Here is a 19304-nt window from a genome sequence, read left to right as displayed (position 1 = left end):
ATTTTTACGGTCAAAGGTTCTGATAAAGGCCTCATTTCCAAAATATATAGAGAATTGACTAATTTATAGGAAATCAAGCCATTCTCAAATTGATAAATGGTCAAAGGATATGAACAGACAATTCTCAGATGATGAAATTGAAACTATTTCATATGAAAAGACGCTCCGAGTCATTATTAATCAGAAAAATGCAAGTTAAGACAACTCTGAGGTACCACTACACACCTGTCGGATTGGCTAAAATGATAGGGAAAGATAATGCAGAATGTTGGAGGGAATATGGGAAAACAGAGACATTGTTACATTGCTGGTGGAATTGTGAATACATCCAGCCATTCTGGAGAGCAATTTGGAACTATGCACAAAAAGCTATCAAACTGTGAATACCCTTTGATCCAGCAGTGTTACTACTGGGCTTATATCCCAAACAGATCTTAAAGAAGGGAAATGGACCTGTATGTGCAAGAATGTTTGTGACAGCCCTCTTTGTAGTGACCAGAAACTGGAAACTGAGTACCCAACAAGTATTCATTTCCACAAATATTTATTGTTTACTATGTTTAAGTCACTAGAGGTACAAACACAAAGCCCATCAATTGGAGAATGGCTGAATAAATTGTGGTATATGAATATTATGGAATATTATTGTTCAGTAAGAAATGACCAACAGGATGATTTCAGAAATGCCTGGGGAGACTTACATGAACTGATGCTGAGTGAAATGAGCAGGACCAGGAGATCATTATACACTTCAACAACAATACTGTATGATGATCAATTCTGATGGACCTGGCCATCTTCAGCAATGAGATGAACCAAATCAGTTCTAATGGAGAAGTAATGAATCGAACCAGCTACACCCAGTGAAAGAACTCTGGGAGATGACTAAGAATCATTACATAGAATTCCCAATTTTTGTCCACCTGCATTTTTTATTTCTTTCACAGGCTAATTGTACACTATTTAGGAGTTCGATTCTTTTTGTACAGCAAAATAACTGTTTGGACATATATACTTATTTTGTATTTAATTTATACTTTAACATATTTAACATGTATTGGTCACCCTGCCATCTAGGGGAGGTGGTAGGGGGAGGAAGAGGAAAAATTGGAACAAAAGGTTTGGCAATTTAAATGCTGTAAAATTATCCATGCATATAACTTGTAAATAAAAAGCGATACAAAAATTTAAAAAAGACTAAACTAATTCATTTTGTGATAGTTTTACTGACCAAACTGAAATCTATAGAAGGTAATGCACTTGATTATTACAATTAGGGGTTTTAAGAAATGGTTGAGTGACCAGAGTCAAAAAGTAATTGTTGATGGTCTCAATGTTAACTTGATAAGAATCCTCTAATGGAGTATGCTAAGGACCTGTGCTTCATTCTGCACTATTTAATATTTTTATCAATAATTTGTCTAATGGTATGCTTATTATATTTACATATGAGGTTAACACATTACATGACAAATTCTAGCTCCAAAAAAAAGATCTAGGCTAGAACTTTGATATGAATCTACTAAAATGAAATTGAGTTAGGAAAATTTAGTCTGACATGAATTTTAAAAATTGTTCAGAGAGAGATATACCTAGCAGTTTGTCTTAAAAAAAAAAAAAGATCTGGGGAGGGGGCCGGTGTTAGTAGACAATAAGTTCAATATGAGTCACCTGTGTAAGTCTAAAAGGATAAGGAAACTTTAGGCTATACTAAGAGGCAGAACTCCTCAAAATAAAGAAGTGTTGGCACAATTATACTCTGGAAGGGTCAGTGGACTTCTGGATTATTGTGTTAAATTCTGCATGCCATAGTTTAAGAAAAATAATTGGAAATTATTAATATCTGGAAAAGAGAAGATGAGATATGTAACTGTCCACGTATTTAAAGGATTGTCATTTGGTAGAGGGATTAGACTTTCTCTTTTTGGAGATAGAAGATAGTATTATAAACAGTGAAGATAAGTGGGAAAGAGACTTAATTAGGACTGGTATCAGAGAGATTTTCTTTAGCAATAGAGGTATCTCAAAGTAGAATGGGTTATTTTGAAAAATATTGGATTCTCTTTTAATGATCTGGAGAGCCACTTATCAGATTGTTAATAATTATTATTAAAAGCATGACTGCCAAAGGGATATGAGAAAACAACTTTCCTCACTTATTTGCAATGGTGGAGTACCCAGGAGAGCACACATTTTGCATGTCATATTTTTCTTAAATTTGTATTAACTGCTTTTACTGAGTTTTATTTCTCTTTTCCTTTTAAAAATATTTTTTCTAAAAAGCGAGGGCTGATATATGAAGAAAAATAATAAACATATGTTTTAAAAATAAATGCTCATTAATCCATTGATTACTATTTTACTTGGGGATTACAATGTGTTTGTAGTGTAACATTTGGTGCTGCCAATGAGTCTTTGTCTTGTACCTCCTTCTAATTTGAGACTTCAAATGGACTATTGGCTTAGAAATCAGATTGGACAAGTATTCAATTCCACAAACATTTATTATTTACTATGTTTAAGTCACTAGAGGTACAAAGACAAAAATATAATAAGTTCTTTTGAAGAGCTTATATTTCACTAAGATAATGATTTAACAGATAAACAATGACATTCCCATGTATATTAAAATTCCTAGGAAATGTTGATCCAGTATTTGAGGGAACAGATGGACATCTACCCAAAGCAGGGTTAGACTGGCAAAGCATGGAATGGAGAGCAAAGAAATCAAGGAATTCTACTGTCAAAAGGCTTTTTGCAGTAACAGTAGCAGTGGCTGCCATATCCTCTTTCAGCTGACTTTCAGGGAGTAAAGAAAAAAGCAAAATTCCTTCTGAGAACTCCTAAGTCTTCAACTAAAACTTCTTTCTAAAGTATTTAAAGGCTAACTTAAGAAAGTCACTTCTTTTTTCTCCTTTCATATTAATTGTCTCAGGATATTAACATGTATAATAATATAATTGGATGTTATAGTACAACAGAAATATTTAAAATTCCTCTTTCAGGGAATCAATTTGATTCTCAATAATGGAGCAAGCCTTCAATCTTCCAAAGTTGCCTAAAGAAAAGATGTTTTTGTGGTTTGGGACTAAAAGAAATAGCTAGCTTAGCTTAACAGATCAATTTGACCTTTGTTGAAAGGCAGTTCAAAAAGGCCATAGGGGGTGGCTGCCCTAGCAGAAGTTCCCTTCAGATGGAAAAAGAATTAATTGGCAATAAATCCTGAGGGATGACTGTGAAATAACTCTTTTGAGAACAGCTGCTCCTTTCATCTACCTATAGATGTACTGGACAAACATTTTTGATGTCTAGTTTTTGATGGGCAAACTCTCTCTATTTATCTCTCTCTTTCTCTCTCTGTCTCTGTCTCTGTCTCTGTCTCTCAGGAATATAACATTTTGATTCACTCTTAAATCATGGCTTTAGGGTGTAAAGAATAATCCAAGACAAATATATTTGAGTTTGGAACCCAGAACTTGGTTAGTGGCAATATCTGTCTGTCTGTCCCATGTCCCTCTACTGTGTGGTTAGTACATTTTGGTTCTTTATATCTTTTGGTTTAGCTAATGATTGCATATTATGGTATCCTTTGTGTTTGGGAACTATTTTAATTTTAAAAGTCTTTGTAACCCCAGCAACTAACATATAATTAACATTTAATAATTTTTATGATCTGTTGTCTGATGGTTTTCTATGGATCTTTTCCCAATTATTCAAGAGATGAGGTTTCTTCTTTTCCTTACCCTAGTCATGGCAACGTAAATAAAGAATAGACAACAGTCACACATATAGATTGTGTGACCCTGATATAACCTCTCAAAGCTCAGGCAGTTCTCTCAAACATACTGTTATTGAATTATCTTGGTCTTATCTGACTCTGTGACTTCATTTTAGGGCTTCCTCGGTAAAAATACTGGAGTGGTTTGCCATTTTCTTTTCTAATTCATTTTACAAATGAGTAAACTTAGGTAAACAGTGTTAAATGACTTGTCCAGGATCATATAGCTAGTAAGTGTCGAGGCCAGATTTGAATTCATGAAGATGAGTCTTCCTGATTCCGAGCTCATGGTGCAATCTTTTGTGTCACCTGTCCCTCTTGTTAAATCATTTCACTTATGTCTGACTGAAATGTTAAATGGCAAAATAAAGATCTCCATTAATATGAGGAATTATCAAAAGTACTTTATGCAAAAGAAATATGATTTTGTCTTTTTTCTGTATAATGTTTAGTATCACATAGAATTTCATGAATGCTTGTCAATTGAAATGAGGGCTATTTTTTTTAAAGGATGCTGATGGTAGGGGAGGAACCAAGATAGCAGAGAGGACACATGCATCTTACTAAACTTTCCTTTTCCCTCAATCTATTTTAATGATATTTAGCCTTGGAAATGGTGCTTGACTATCAAAACTCACCAATATTGGGAGTACAACACATTACCAACAGAAGTTATTCTCAAAATTCACCAGAAAATATCTGTTTTGCTCACAGGCAGGGACAGAATGGAAGTAGGCCAGGTACAGACCTCAGGCAGACAATGAGAGCTCAGGAAACAGCTCACAGCTGAGCAGACCAGAGGAGGTGGGGGGAGGGTGGTCTTTGCTGAAGGAAAATATATGGGGAGAACTTTACAACAGAGTGAGCTACTTTGCCCTGGCAGCAAGCCAGCATCTAAGCAAAGAACCTATAAACACAGGAGGTAAAGACTATAACCCCAAAACAATCTCTCAGGACTTGGCCATACCCACCCAACATCCACAATGACTCAGTGTGATCCCAAGCAGCAGCAGTTGTTGGTTCCAGCAAAGCCCTAGTAGCTGCCTTTCCAGTGTTGCTGATTTCATGACCTGTTTTCAGGTCCCAGCACAGCCATTGAGTGCTATCCCATTGTCCCTTCACTGCCACTTCCTATTATCTGTAGAGGCAGCTTGGAAATACCTCACTGCTTCTGATAAGCAGACCATAGGTTTTGGTTTTTGTTTTTCAAAAAGAGCAAAAAGGCAAAGTGTGCTCTATTGATAGCTTTGATACAGAAAGAGAGCAGACTTCAAACCCTGAGGAGGCTAAAACAGTTTGTCTTTAGATCCAAAGGTTCCCCATCACACAAGAAAAAAAATTTAAAAGGATCTTAAAAGAGAGCTATAAGAAAAATGGGGAAAGGAAAAGAAAGTTTTGCAAGAGGGTCAGGATAAGTCATTAAAAGATAGAGTGGATAAAGAAATCAGCTCCCTGAAAAACAGAATTTGCAAATTGGAAAAGATAAACAACTCCCAGGAAAACATAATTTGTGAATTGGAAAAGGTAAACAATTCCAAGGAAAACAGAATTTGTGAATTAAAAAAATATATTTTTAAAAAATTTGTGAAATGGAAAAAAATTCCATAATGCAAAATAACTTATTTAAAAACTCATTTGGACAAATACAAAAAAATAAAAATAAAAACAGTAAGTGAAGAAAATAATTCATTAAAAATCAGCTTGAACAAATGGAAATGAATGACTCGAGAAAAATACCAAGAATCAGTCAAGCAAAACCAAAAAAAAAAAAAGAAAAAATAGGAAAAAAAAATTAAATACCTACTTGGGGAAACAACAGACCTGGAAAATAGATCTAGGAGAGATAATCTAAGGACTATTTGACTCCCTGAAAATCATGATTAAAAAAAGATCATAGACACTATTTTTCAGGAAGTCATCACAGAGAACTGCCCAGATGTTATAGAAACAGAAGGCAAAATAGACATTGAAAGAATTCATCGCTCTCCTAATGAAAGAGATCCCAAAATCAAAACTCCAAGTAATATTGTGGCTAAATTACAGAACTATCAGACCAAGGAAAAAATACTACAAGCAACCAGAAAAAAAAAAAAAAAACAATTCAAATACCGAGGAGCCACCATAAGGATCACTTAGGATCTAGCAGCATCCACATTAAAGGACTGAAGGGCCTGGAATCTGATATTCTGAAAGGCAAAGAATGTGGTATGCAGCCAAGAATAACTTACCCAGCCAAAATGAGCAATTTTTTTCCAGAGAAGAATATGGACAGTCAATGAAATGGGTGAATTCCATTTATTTGTGATGAAAAAACCAGAGCTAAACAAAAAGTTTGAACTCCAAATATAGGACTCAAAAGAAGCATAAAAAGGTAAAAAGAACTCTTGAGAACCTTATTTCTGTTATGGATATACATAAAGAGTGCATGTATAATTTGGTTTTACTGTTATAAAAAAGGAACTAGAAGTGGAAAGGAAATTGTACCAGAAAAAGGGAAAGGGGAAAGTAAAAAGAGGGAAACTACATCTCACAAAGAGACAAAGGAAACCTATTATACTTGAGAGAATGAAGAGAGGGGGATGAACAGAGTGTGAATCGTAATTCTCACCAGATTTGGCTCAAAGAGAAAATATTAGATATATTTGGTTTACACAGAACCTTCTCCCACCTCATGGAAAAGTGGGAGGGGAAATTAGAAGGGAATACAGAAATAGTAAGGAAAAGGTTTTAAGAAAAGGGGAGGGAGGGATTCTAAAGAGGGAGGGCTGCATGAGGCAAGTGGTGCTCATAAGTCTAATACTAGGGAGTGGGGTAAGGGGGAAAGGAAAGAGAAAAGCATAATTTGGGGATAATAATATGGCAGGAAATAAAGAATTAGTAGTTTTAACCATAAATGTGAATGGGGTAAACTCCTCCATAAAGCTGAGGAGGATAGCAAACAATTAAAAGCCAGAATCCTACAATACGTTGTTTACAGGAAACACACTGTATATATACAAGAATATATACAGAATAAAGGTAAAAGGCTGGAGCAGAATCTACTATGCTTCAGCTGAAGCCAGAAAAGCAGGGATAGCCATCCTGATCTCAGATCAAGCAAAAGCAAAAATTGATCTAATTAAAAGAGAGAAGGAAGGAAACTATATCTTGCTAAAGGATAGCATAGATAATGAAGCAACATCAATACTAAACATATATGCACCAATGGTATAGCATCTATATTCCTAAAGGAAAAGTTGAGAGCTGCAAAAAAGAAATAGACAGCAAAATTATAATAGTGGGAGATCTCAACTTTGCACTCTCAGAACTAGATAAATCAAACCACAAACTAAATAAGAAAGATGTTAAAGAGGTAAATAAAACACTAGAAAAGTTAGGTATGATAGATCTTTGGAATGGAAACAGAAACGAGTACACTTTCTTCTCAGCAGTTCATGGAAGCTATATAAAAATTGACCATATATTAGTACATAAAGACCTCAAATTCAAAAGTGATACTGATGATAACTTGCAAAACAGGCATTCTAAAAATTCTTGTTACCCTAAACTGAAATACTGTGAAAGAATAAATCCCATGCCATATACATACATTTTTTAAAAATTCTCATTTTTCAAAAAGTTGAGTTGTATACCTTCTGCTAAATCTGTATCTATTCTCTCCTTAATTTGATTAATAATGGGTTTGTTGATGCCATATCACCCATAATTTCCATTTTGAAAGTCTAAAGTTATCAGCCTGACTGTGAGAGTATATCTCTAAAACCCTAGTAAGCAATGAGGCAAATTTAGATTTTGTGATAGAAAAATATTGTAAGAACTTGAGCTATTGAGAGAGAGAGAGAGAAAGAGAGAGAGAGAGAGAGAGAGAGAGAGAGAGAGAGAGAGAGAGAGGTAGAAGATGTAGAAGTAGAGGATTTCCCCTCACTAGAGATGGTCAAAACAAAACAAAGTCTGGATAGAATGACCATTTACTGGATTTACTGCAGGAACTTTTTTCAGGTATGACTTAGAGTAAATGGGCATTGAGGACTATGGGCACTTTCAGCTATGAAACTCTGATACTGACAGTCAGAATATTTTCATGAATTTGTTGCAGGTTCCCTCTGGAGGTTAGTGCACTTAAGTGCACTAAAGTGTTTGACATTCATCTCTAACATGATTCATCTATCCATTTATCAATCACCCTCAGTGTATAGAGCATTGTAAGAGATATTGGGGTAGATACAGTGTTTAGTAAGAAAATAACCTTGCTTTCATGGAAGCTTTAAAGTCTATTAGAAAAAGAACATAACCACATAGAAAATTAGAATGCACAAAGCCCCATAATATTACACCTTAAGTACATTAAAAGAAGTAATGGCTAAGGAGGAAGGTCATTACCAAAGTAAGAGGATTAAGAATAGGCTCCATGAAAGAGGTAGCATTTGACTTATTCCTTATAGAAAACACAGCAATTCATCAGGCAAAAATGGAAGGAAAAATTTAAAGAAATAGAGAAAGGTCAATTTTGTGGACAAAGAATAGCCCAGTTCATATATATAGCAGAGTGTGTGGATGGGAATAACATGAGATAATTCTGAAAAGTTATTTTATGCTGCACTTATCCTTATCTTTGGCACACTTTTTTCACAATGCCACTAAGAATTCTGCATTATCTGATGTAACTCAATAATATAGATGAATGATTATTGGAATCATACAGATTTGAAATTGAATCCTATCTCAGACATTTATCAGTTGTATGACCTCAGGGTAATTACCTTACTAAGGTGGTTAAAAGGATCAAATCAGGAGGTAAATGATTTCAGGAAAACATGGAAAGACTTGTATGAAGTAATAAAAAATGAAGTGAGCAGAATCAAGAGAACATTGTATACAATGTTGTTCAAAGTATGTCGTTCAAAGAATAATTATGAACAAACAAATATCAAGTTATTTCAAGTACCATAAATACACATATCAGCTACAAAGATCTTGTAAAGGAAAATGCTATCCACTTCCAGAAAAAGAAATGCTAAATATAGTTTTACACATCTTTATAAATCTGAATTAAATGATGGCCTTTTCTATTGTGGAGTAGGAAGGGAGATAATTCAGAATTTATATGTAACAAAAAAGAAAGAAAAAAATCAAATGAAAAAATATGTATGATATTTGTATTTTAAAGCGCTATGTGAATGTAAGCTATTTTTTAATATCTGCAAAATTTCACCTTAGCCATTGGGAATGAACAGTCATCAGGCTGTCAATCTTTCTTTTTTTTCTAATGTTTGATTCCACCCTCCCCAATCTCATTTTAGGTTGGATAAACCCATTGTGGGTGAACAAAGCCTCTCTTGTCTACTTCATGCCTGGCACTGAAATAACTTGTCTCCTCTTTCAATCTAAGATATGGTATTGTATAGGTCAAGTTGTTAGATTAGACCTTGCCAAATCCCACAGCCCAGGACATTGAGAAAAGCTAGCCCTTGATGATTTTAAGTTGGTAAAACATGTCTTTGGTGACATTGTTGGCAGGTTCCCTCTGGGCTGAAAGATCTTATACCTCACCCTTCAGCCCAGAGGGAACCTGCCAACAATGTCTGGTTCAGCTCCCCATCTCCCCTAAGGCCCCTCAGCTTTGCTGAGAAGTCAGGAAGCAGTGACAACCTGCTTGTAATTGAAGCAGAGTGATATCAGGTGACAAAGAGAGATATCAGGTGGCAATCTACATTCAATAGAAAGTTGTTTATGTGGACCTATGGGCAGTATATACTTAACACATGCCCAGTGTTGTTTAGGGTCAAAGAACTTGGATTAAACAGACTCCATATTTCAACCATGCTTGGGAGTCTAGCCTCATGGCTCCTCCACTAAAACCTTATGCTTTAACCACCCCAGCATGGGGACTCTAGAAAGCAGGACACAACATTTTACCTCTACTATCTGTCTCAAAGAAAATCCAGATAAGATGTGAAATAATTATGGTTTAAAGTACCACTTTATTGAGAGCTGAACCAATAATGCTTTAAAGAACCAACCTAGTCAGAGTACTATTTCAATTTAACAGGAAATTCTTTGAGACTCAAAGACTCTAAGGAAAGTTCCTTTTACTAAGCCTTTTTATATTTTATACTATTTTTTATTATTTTACATTTTATTTCATACTATTCCTGTGACATGGGGAATAAGTATTACAATTGTAATTAAGGTCTGGTCCTATCTCACATATTCCTGCTTAATCAAACAATAACAACATAGTCTTACTGCTTTGTGCTGGGTCTGAACTAGTGGGCTTGATGACATGATTTGCATCTTCATGAAGCGTTCCAAACCAATCTTTTAGCCGGGAAGCAAGATTCCTCAATTCTTTGTCCGTGCAACCTAGAGAAAAATTCAAAGGTTGAGTTATTAAACTGTTCATATTCTTTTTTTTTTTTTTATTTAATAGCCTTTTATTTACAGGTTATATACATGGGTAACTTTACATCATTAACAATTGCCAAACCTCTTGTTCCAATTTTTCACCCCTTACCTCCCACCCCCTCCCCCAGATGGCAGGATGACCAGTAGATGTTAAGTACATTAAAATATAAATTAGATACACAATAAGTATACATGACCAAACCATTATTTTGCTGTACAAAAAGAATCAGACTCTGAAATATTGTACAATTAGCTTGTGAAAGAAATCAAAAATGCAGGTGGGCATAAATATAGGGATTGGGAATTCAATGTAATGGTTTTTAGTCATCTCCCAGAGTTCTTTCTCTGGGCGTAGCTGGTTCAGTTCATTACTGCTCCATTAGAAATGATTTGGTTGATCTCGTTGCTGAGGATGGCCTGGTCCATCAGAACTGGTCATCATATAGTATTGTTGTTGAAGTATATAATGATCTCCTGGTCCTGCTCATTTCACTCAAGCATCAGTTCGTGTAAGTCTCTCCAGGCCTTTCTGAAATCATCCTGTTGGTCATTTCTTACAGAACAGTAATATTCCATAATATTCATATACCACAATTTATTCAGCCATTCTCCAACTGATGGACATCCATTCAGTTTCCAGTTTCTAGCCACTACTACAAAAAGGGCTGCCACAAACATTCGTGCACATACAAGTCCCTTTCCCTTCTTTATAATCTCTTTGGGATATAATCCCAGTAGTAACACTGCTGGATCAAAGGGTATGCACAGTTTGATAACTTTTTGAGCATAGTTCCAAACTACTCTCCAGAATGGTTGGATTCGTTCACAACTCCACCAACAATGCATCAATGTCCCAGTTTTCCCGCATCCCCTCCAACAATCATCATTATTTTTTTCCTGTCATCTTAGCCAATCTGACAGGTGTGTAGTGGTATCTTAGAGTTGTCTTAATTTGCATTTCTCTGATTAATAATGACTTGGAGCATCTTTTCATATGACTAGAAATAGTTTCAATGTTCATATTCTTTGATCCAGATACTCAGTACTGGAAATATCCCCACAAAAGATCAAAACCAGAAAGTTTCCACATGTGTGACTTTAGACAAATCCCTTAAAATTTCTGTATTTCACTTTCCTCATCTTTCAAATGAAGTTAGATTAGATGACTTCTAAGCAGCAGATACAACCAGATACAAAATCTAGCTGCACTATTGAAAGCAATAACCATGAGGAATTTCGAGAAACATGGGGAGCTATATGTGACATGATACAGAGTCAATATATAGAATCAGGAAATGCAATATACAGAATGACTTTAATGATGTAAATTAAAAACAACACCAAAAAGTAAATTGAATTCTGATTAACTACTATTAATTTTGTCTGAAGGACAAAATAATGAAAGAAAGCATGCTTCCTTCTTGTCACCACAGAGGTAGGGAACTAAGAACAAAGTATACTCTCAAATACAATCCCTAAGTCATTAGTTTTTGTTGAACTTTTTTTTCTTTGTTATGAGGAAGGAATCAATGAAGTCAATCAAGATTAAGGGGGAAGCTCTGTGAGATAAAAATAAATTCTTTTGATAAAATGTAATGAGGTAATCAAGGCAGGGTCCTTAATTCCTCAATTTCTGGGCACATGGATCCAGCCCATGGATGCTGCTAAGGGATAGTCATGTACCCTGGCCCCTTCCAATGGTTTTATTGTTAAGAATATTCACACCTGGGGCAGCTAGATGGGGCAGTGGATAGAGCACCAGCCCTGAAGTCAGGAAGATGAGTTCAAATCTGGTCTCAGATACAATACTTTCTAGCTGTGTGACCCTGAGCAAGTCAATTAATTAAAAAGAAGAAGAAGAAGAAGAAGAAGAAGAAGAAGAAGAAGAAGAAGAAGAAGAAGAAGAAGAAGAAGAAGAAGAAGAAGAAGAAGAAGAAGAAGAAAGGAAGATTCATAAAGGAAAAGCATAACAACATTATTAATATCAAAAAAGGATAATTCATTCAAATTAATATGGGACAATTTTGAGGAGAAAGGGAATAACAAAACAATAAGACAAGGCTTCAGATATTATAGGATATAGCCCTCAAGCTATGTTTTATAAAAATTAAGTGTGCTAAGAAGCTCAGAGCTGAGGGGAATGCACATTTCAGATATGAGGTATCAACAGTCTGTGCAAAAGCAAGAACATAGGAGATACAAATGATGTATATGTGAAATATAACAAGACCAGTTTTGCTGGATTAGAGAGTGGGTAGGGACAGCTAGATGGCACACTGGATAGTATACCAGCCCTGGAGTTGCAAGGATCTGAGTTCAAATGCAGTCTGAGACACTTAACACTTCTTACCTGTGTAATCTGAGGCAAGTCACTTGACCCTAAGTGCCTTAGGGGAAAAAGGTAAGAAAAAAAGAGGGAGAAGAATGTATGAAGAGTAATAATGTACAATAAGTTTAGAAAGATAAATCAGATCTGTAGCATATCCCATTTTCAGTCAAGTCTGACTCTTCATGACTCCATTTGGGATTTTCTTGGTAAAGATATTGGAGTGAGTTGTCATTTCCTTCTCTAACTCATTTTGCAGATGAGAAAAGTAAGGCAAACAAGGTTAAGTGACTTGCCAAGGTCACACAGCTAAGTGGACTTCGAATTTGAGACTGGATTTGAACTCAGGACTTCCTGATTCCCAGTCTGGCATTTTATCCATCACATCACTTAGTTGTCCTAAATACTAAATAGAGGATTTTATTTGATCCTAGAGATAAGTGTAACTGTAAGAAATGTTGATAGTAAGGTTTCCACAAACATTGCTAAGAAGAAGAAGGTACAAACAAAACTAATGCAGACAAGATTAGAAGGGAAGCAATAAACTGGGAAAATATTTTTACAGTCAAAGGTTCTGATAAAGGCCTCATTTCCAACATATATAGAGAATTGACTTTAATTTATAAAAAATCAAGCCATTCTCCAATTGATAAATGGTCAAAGGATATGAACAGACAATTCTCAAGATGAAGAAATTGAAACTATTTCTAACCATATGAAAAGATGCTCCAAGTCATTATTAATCAGAGAAATGCAAATTAAGATAACTCTGAGATACCACTACACAACTGTCAGATTGGCTAGAATGACAGGGAAAGATAATGCAGAATGTTGGAAGGGATGTAGGAAAACAGGGACACTAATACATTGTTGGTGGAACTGTGAATACATCCAACCATTCTGGAGAGCAATTTGGAACTATGCTCAAAAAGTTATCAAACTGTGCACACCCTTTGATCCAGCAGTGTTACTACTGGGATTATATCCCAAAGAGATCTTAAAGAAGGGAAAGGGATCTGTATGTGTATGAATGTTTGTGGCAGCCCTCTTTGTAGTGGCTAAAAACTGGAAACTGAGTGGATGCTTATCAGTTGGAGAATGGCTGAATAAATTGTGGTATATGAATATTATGGAATATTTTTGTTCTGTAAGAAATGACCAACAGGATGATTTCAGAAAGGCCTGGAGAGACTTATACGAACTGATGCTGAGTGAAACAAGCAGAGCCAAGAGATCATTATATACTTCAACAACAATACTATATGATGACCAGTTCTGATGGACCTGGCTATCCTCAGCAATGAGAACAACCAAATCATTTCCAATGGAGCAGTAATGAACTGAACCAGCTATGCACAGTGAAAGAACTCTGGGAGATGACTAAAAACCATTACATTGAATTCCCAATCCCTATATTTTTGCCCACCTACATTTTTGATTTCCTTAACAAGCTAATTGTACAATAATTCAGAGTCTGATTCTTTTTGTACAGCAAAATAACAGTTTGGTCATATATACTTATTGTGTATCTAATTTATATTTTAATATATTTAACATCTACTGGTCATCCCGCCATCTGGGGGAGGGGGTGGGGAGTAAGAGGGGAAAAACTGGAACAAGAGGTTTGGCAATTGTCAATGCTGTAAAGTTACCCATACATATAGCCTATAAATAAAAGGCTATTAAATAAAAAAAAAAGAAGAAGAAGAAGGAAGAGAGAAACATCTTGTTAAAATGTCTTCAACCAATCATTTTGTAAGCCAAGAAACTAGCTGATCCATAGAGTTCTTGATAAAGAAGCCCAGCCTGAAAGCTGACTATATTTATTAACCAACACACCCCAAGGATGAGATTAAGTTGCTATCTTTGAACATAGGATGTATGCCCAGGAAGGGGGAACATATCTAGGAGCAATACATAAAGGGTGGATGAGGAAGCCTATAAACCAAAAGAGTTTGGGCCAATCAGAACTCTGAAGGGAAGAGTAGGATTAATCATAGAATATAAAAACTTGTTTTCCCTTCTATATCTGTGTGTACTCATATGGAGTTTTCACACCTGTTTCTGCAGGAATGTATTAAAAGTTTTAAATGCTTCACTCATCCTGAGATTGTTCATTTACTGCACCTATTGGGGATTCAGAATTTTGTTTCTAACATTATCATTTATCAAATACAGGAATAATCAGATCTGTGTTATGGGAAATTATTTTAAGCAGCTCTGTGTAAATGCATTATCATGGGGAGAGACTTAACAAAGGTAGACTAATTGAGGGGATGGGGAATATTATAATAGTCTATGGTAAATGAGATAAGGCACTGAATGAACTAGGGTGGTAGTTATGTAATTGGAGATGATAGATGATAAAATCATAGTGCAACACTGTTATAAAAATTAGCTCATTTTTAGTCTAGGGAAAAATTATCCCTACAAGCCATGTGCCCCCCTCCTCTTAAGCTTTAGGAAGTTAATTTTAGATGAAGAGTTCATTAAACCCCTGGAATCGGAAGACCTGGATTCAAATCCAGTTTCTAGTAGATATGTAATCCTGGTCAAGTAATTTAATCTCAGTCTGCCTCAGTTTCCTTAATAGTAAAAAAGGGAGTAATAAATATTACCTACTTTTCAAGGTGGTTATGAAGATCAAATAAGCTTAGCACAGTACCTCACACAATGTAGGCTAATAAATGCTTAAATATGTATCATCCACCCCTACTCCCCTTCTCTTTCTCTGAGAAGAAAAAGACATTTGTGATCACAATGCATAAACAGAGCCAGCTGCAGAGAAGCTGCTAGAATATGGCTGACTTTTACTTAATTAGCTTTCTGGAAATCTCAGTGATGCTAAGCTTTATTGTTTTTATATAGTCAGTACTTCTAAACTACAATGTGAGGGCTTTTTTTTTAGGGCCAACCAGATCATGGATAGAGATTTTAAAAAGAAATAAAACATGATTAATTATTGTAGGCTTTTAAAGGAGATACACATAGGGGAAATGCAAGTCAAACATGATAAATTTATAAAATACTGTCACTTTAATCCTTGAATAGTGTGGTTACTGAAAAGGCACAAAATAAAGTTTTAGGACAGAAAATGAGTTGTTAGATAAAGAAAAAGAATTATATGAATTTATTTAGGATGTAAAATGTTGGCTTTTTGTTTATGAACAGTTTGATAAAAGGTGCAAAAAATTTTCATGTATGATAAACTGGATAAAGTTCATTTGTGAAAAAAAAAAAGTTTTTTTTATTTTTCCATGAAAATGTGAGGATAGACACAAACGGACAGGACAAAGAATTTAGAAGTGTTGTTTGACAATAAAATAATAACTGAGGCTAAAGGGCATTATAATTCCTTGGTTCCCTTCCCTTCCTCCGTAATGATATGACAAAACCAAGAATAATTTTAATATGTACTCAATGGTAAGAAAATATGGGAATAATCAGTACATCACAATTCACAGAGAAATCTGGGTCACATTCTCTCACAAATGCACAAAAATTTGTACTTGTAGATACTTAACATGAAACATCAAGTGAAGAAAATCCATGTTTAGTTGAGGAAACTGAGGAGCACTTATATTAGAACAAAGATAGAGGGAAGTGGCTACACACTTTGTACACATGCTACAAATTTATAAGTTATTGCAAATCACTGATTTTGTAATTTAGAATCTTAAAGGAGTTTGTTGAACCCAGGTGGTGTCAAGAACTTCTTTATCAATATAGGTAGTGTATAAGTTTCTTAGAACTGGTAACAGCAACTAAGCACTCTTTACACTTGAGAATTTAAAAAAAAATGAAAAAAAAACTTCATTTTCTTCTTTCCATGACATTCCTTTTTCTACTGATTTCTTTAATTTTGTTTGTTTCACTTATCCTTTAAATAAGCCCTTTGTTCTTGTGATTAGCTTTGCCTCCAGTATAACTGAATTTTATTTTCTGATTCATCATTTGCTCATTCCTTCTTTATAATCCTTGTATTTCTTATGGGGATAAAATTTTTGAAATTCCCTATCTGAACTACTTTTTGTATCTCACATCTATGCTATTGCCATTTCATCTCTGGCTCCATGTCTTCTCTACCATTCTATGTGCTAATTTTCCTAGGAACTGAGGCATTCCTCTGCTTGGAGGGGAAGTCCGTGAAATAATGCATGAACCTTTCTCAGAGAAGATCATCTCCCTTTATGTCAACTCCCTCTAGACTAAACATGACACAAGGTCTCCTATGAGAGACACTCCGTTGCCCCTCCCCAGTGCTCTTCAACAGCATCCCTTCTTTTTGGTCAGTCAACAAGCAGTTATTAAGTTCTTACTAGGTGCCAGGTATTGTGATAAGTCATGTGGACAAAAAGAAAAACAAAAATAGTGCCTGCCTTCAAGAGGCTTGCATTCTAGTGAAGAAGACAACAGGTACATTAAATACATAAACTATCTACATCTACACACACACGTGTGTATGTGATTATATATATATATATATATATATATATATATATATGTAGAGTATGTGGCAAACTGTACATTTGTGAGTGCATACATGTGTATATACATACACATGTGTGTATGTATATGTATGTATGCATGTACACACATAAATGTATATGTGTTTATATATATATTCACTTATAGAGTATATGGTAGATAAACTTAGAAGGGAGTTTATTAGCAGCTAAGAAAATTAGGAAAGACCCCCTGTTGAAGGTGGAATTTAAACTGATACACCATCTTTTTAGTCTCCCTATCCCAATTCCTTCCCATTGAAGCTTGCATCGTTTCTACTGATACCATCAAGACCCTTTTTAAGATCTTCTTCACTTCTCCTCTTACCTATCACAGTAGCTTCCTAAATGATCTCCCTGACTCCCTGAAAAGTTTTTTTCATGCTCCAATCTGTCTTCCACTCAGTTGCCAAAGTAATTTTTCTAAAAGGTTAAAAAAAAAAAAAAAAGGTTTTTGTGAGTACACAAAAATTCAATTAACTTCATTTGGCTCCACATTGCCTCCAGTATTTAAAAGAAAAGTCTTCATCACTTCCTCTTTCCTACCTTCCAGTCTTCTAATATTTTCATTTCCTTCATGTACAACAACACTAGCCTGCTAGGCTTTTCTAAAATACACTATTTCATCTCTGTCTACTGAATATGCTATTTCCCATGGTATGTTTCCCTCCTCACTTTTGCTTCTTCATTTCTTTGACTTCCTTCAAGACTAAGCTCAAATCCTTCTTAGGCAAGAATGTGAGCAGTACAAAGTCATGAAATTCATGAGGACCACTAAAGCCCTTACCTGAATCTGGTTGCTAACATTTCTATTGTATTGTGACATATGACTCCCAACTGTTATTCTTGGTGAGAAATGGGGGGAGTAAATCTTAATAAAAGACACCAGGTACAAAGCAACATTTTACTTTTGTTGTGGTAAAAAAAAAAAGTCACATTTTACAGATAAAATGTAGAACCCTGAAATATTGACACATTCTCTTATCGTGCACAATGTTGAGGTTCTCTTAACGACTCACTTTAAAACTGCAATTAAAAATATACAAAAAAGAAAAGAAAAAAATCAACCCACAAAGCTTCTAAAAAAAGGAACCCGCAGGCACTTTCTCTTGTGGATTGTTTAAAAAGTTAGCCTACTAAAGAAAACAGTCGACTTCTTGTGAAGATTTTGGAGAAATATGTAGCAGTTCGTTTTTATTTGGGTATTCAATAATATCCTTGGTGATAATGCTGACTCCATGGCTTCTGACCCCAGAATTGACCCTGCTGCCACTGGTTGTAGCCCTGAGATTGATTTTTGTAGCCACGATTGGTTCCTCGGCCTCTGAAGTTCTGGTTGTAGTTCCCCTTGTTGTGCATTCTACCTCTGTTGTAGTTGCCTCTGTTTGAATATAATTTCCCCCCTTTCTTGGATTATAAGAACTTAGTATACTGTCTGCTAGGTAGTACTTAACACTTGTTAAGCTTAACAAATATATGTTGACTTTCGTTCTCTCATATCCTTTTTACTCTTGCTAAGAGACCCTCAATAAAAATCTCTTCACTGCTCACCCATATATTTGGTAAAGGCTATATTTCTAACTCACTTTCTCTCTCACCAGTTATGCAACTGAACACTTCTATTCCATCCCACAAAAGACTCTGATTCACCTGCAGGAGGCAAGACATTTAATTAGTATGTCAGGCAATTCTTACTTTAGATTTTCCTGATAATTTAAGCTTCTCTTAAATCTATAGTTCTATATCTATATCTATATATATCCATAGTTTTAGATCCTCATGTTTCTTGGTGATTCTTCTTTGTTCTTTGTTTTACCCAAAGATCAATCTTTCTTTAATCTTATTGATAAGTAGATTTATTTACCATTCTTTATTTACAATTTATAATTTACTATTATTTATTAAAATCCAGTTATTTATTATATAAAGCAGGAGTTTAGTGGTTTTGATCACGATTTTAAGGCAGTTCTGAGAATGAAAAAATTGGCTCAAACCCAGTCCACAGTTTCACTGTGGTATAGTTTTCTGGCTCAGAGCAGAGTTTCTTAAAACTTTTTTCATTTACAACAACTTTTTGCCTGAAAAAATTTTTACATGACCCTAATATAAAAGTAATTAAAATAGATATACAAATCAAACCTTTATACATAACACATCATAAGCAAATTTATTTTAAAGCAATTCTTTGGCATATATAGATATATAACTATATGTACATATATGTATATATAATTTTACTATTTAGAAATGACATTAAATGACAAATTTGTATACTGATGAGATGAATATG

The 19304-nt window shown here is 34.9% G+C and overlaps 1 protein-coding gene across 2 annotated transcripts in view; it reads right to left on the bottom strand.

The window, feature by feature from the left end:
* Nucleotides 1-19304, bottom strand: part of SPOCK1 (SPARC (osteonectin), cwcv and kazal like domains proteoglycan 1) — a 616330-nt gene that overhangs the window by 34745 nt on the left and 562281 nt on the right. For both annotated transcript variants that reach the window (XM_031953010.1, XM_031953011.1), the window contains exon 7: nt 10025-10141. In XM_031953010.1, coding sequence (XP_031808870.1) covers nt 10025-10141 — 117 coding nt within the window. The remainder of the gene's footprint in view (nt 1-10024; nt 10142-19304) is intronic.

This window comes from Sarcophilus harrisii, chromosome 2 (assembly GCF_902635505.1).
Source record: "Sarcophilus harrisii chromosome 2, mSarHar1.11, whole genome shotgun sequence".
Classification (NCBI taxonomy): domain Eukaryota; kingdom Metazoa; phylum Chordata; class Mammalia; order Dasyuromorphia; family Dasyuridae; genus Sarcophilus; species Sarcophilus harrisii.
This window is presented reverse-complemented; position numbering and strand designations above follow the sequence as displayed.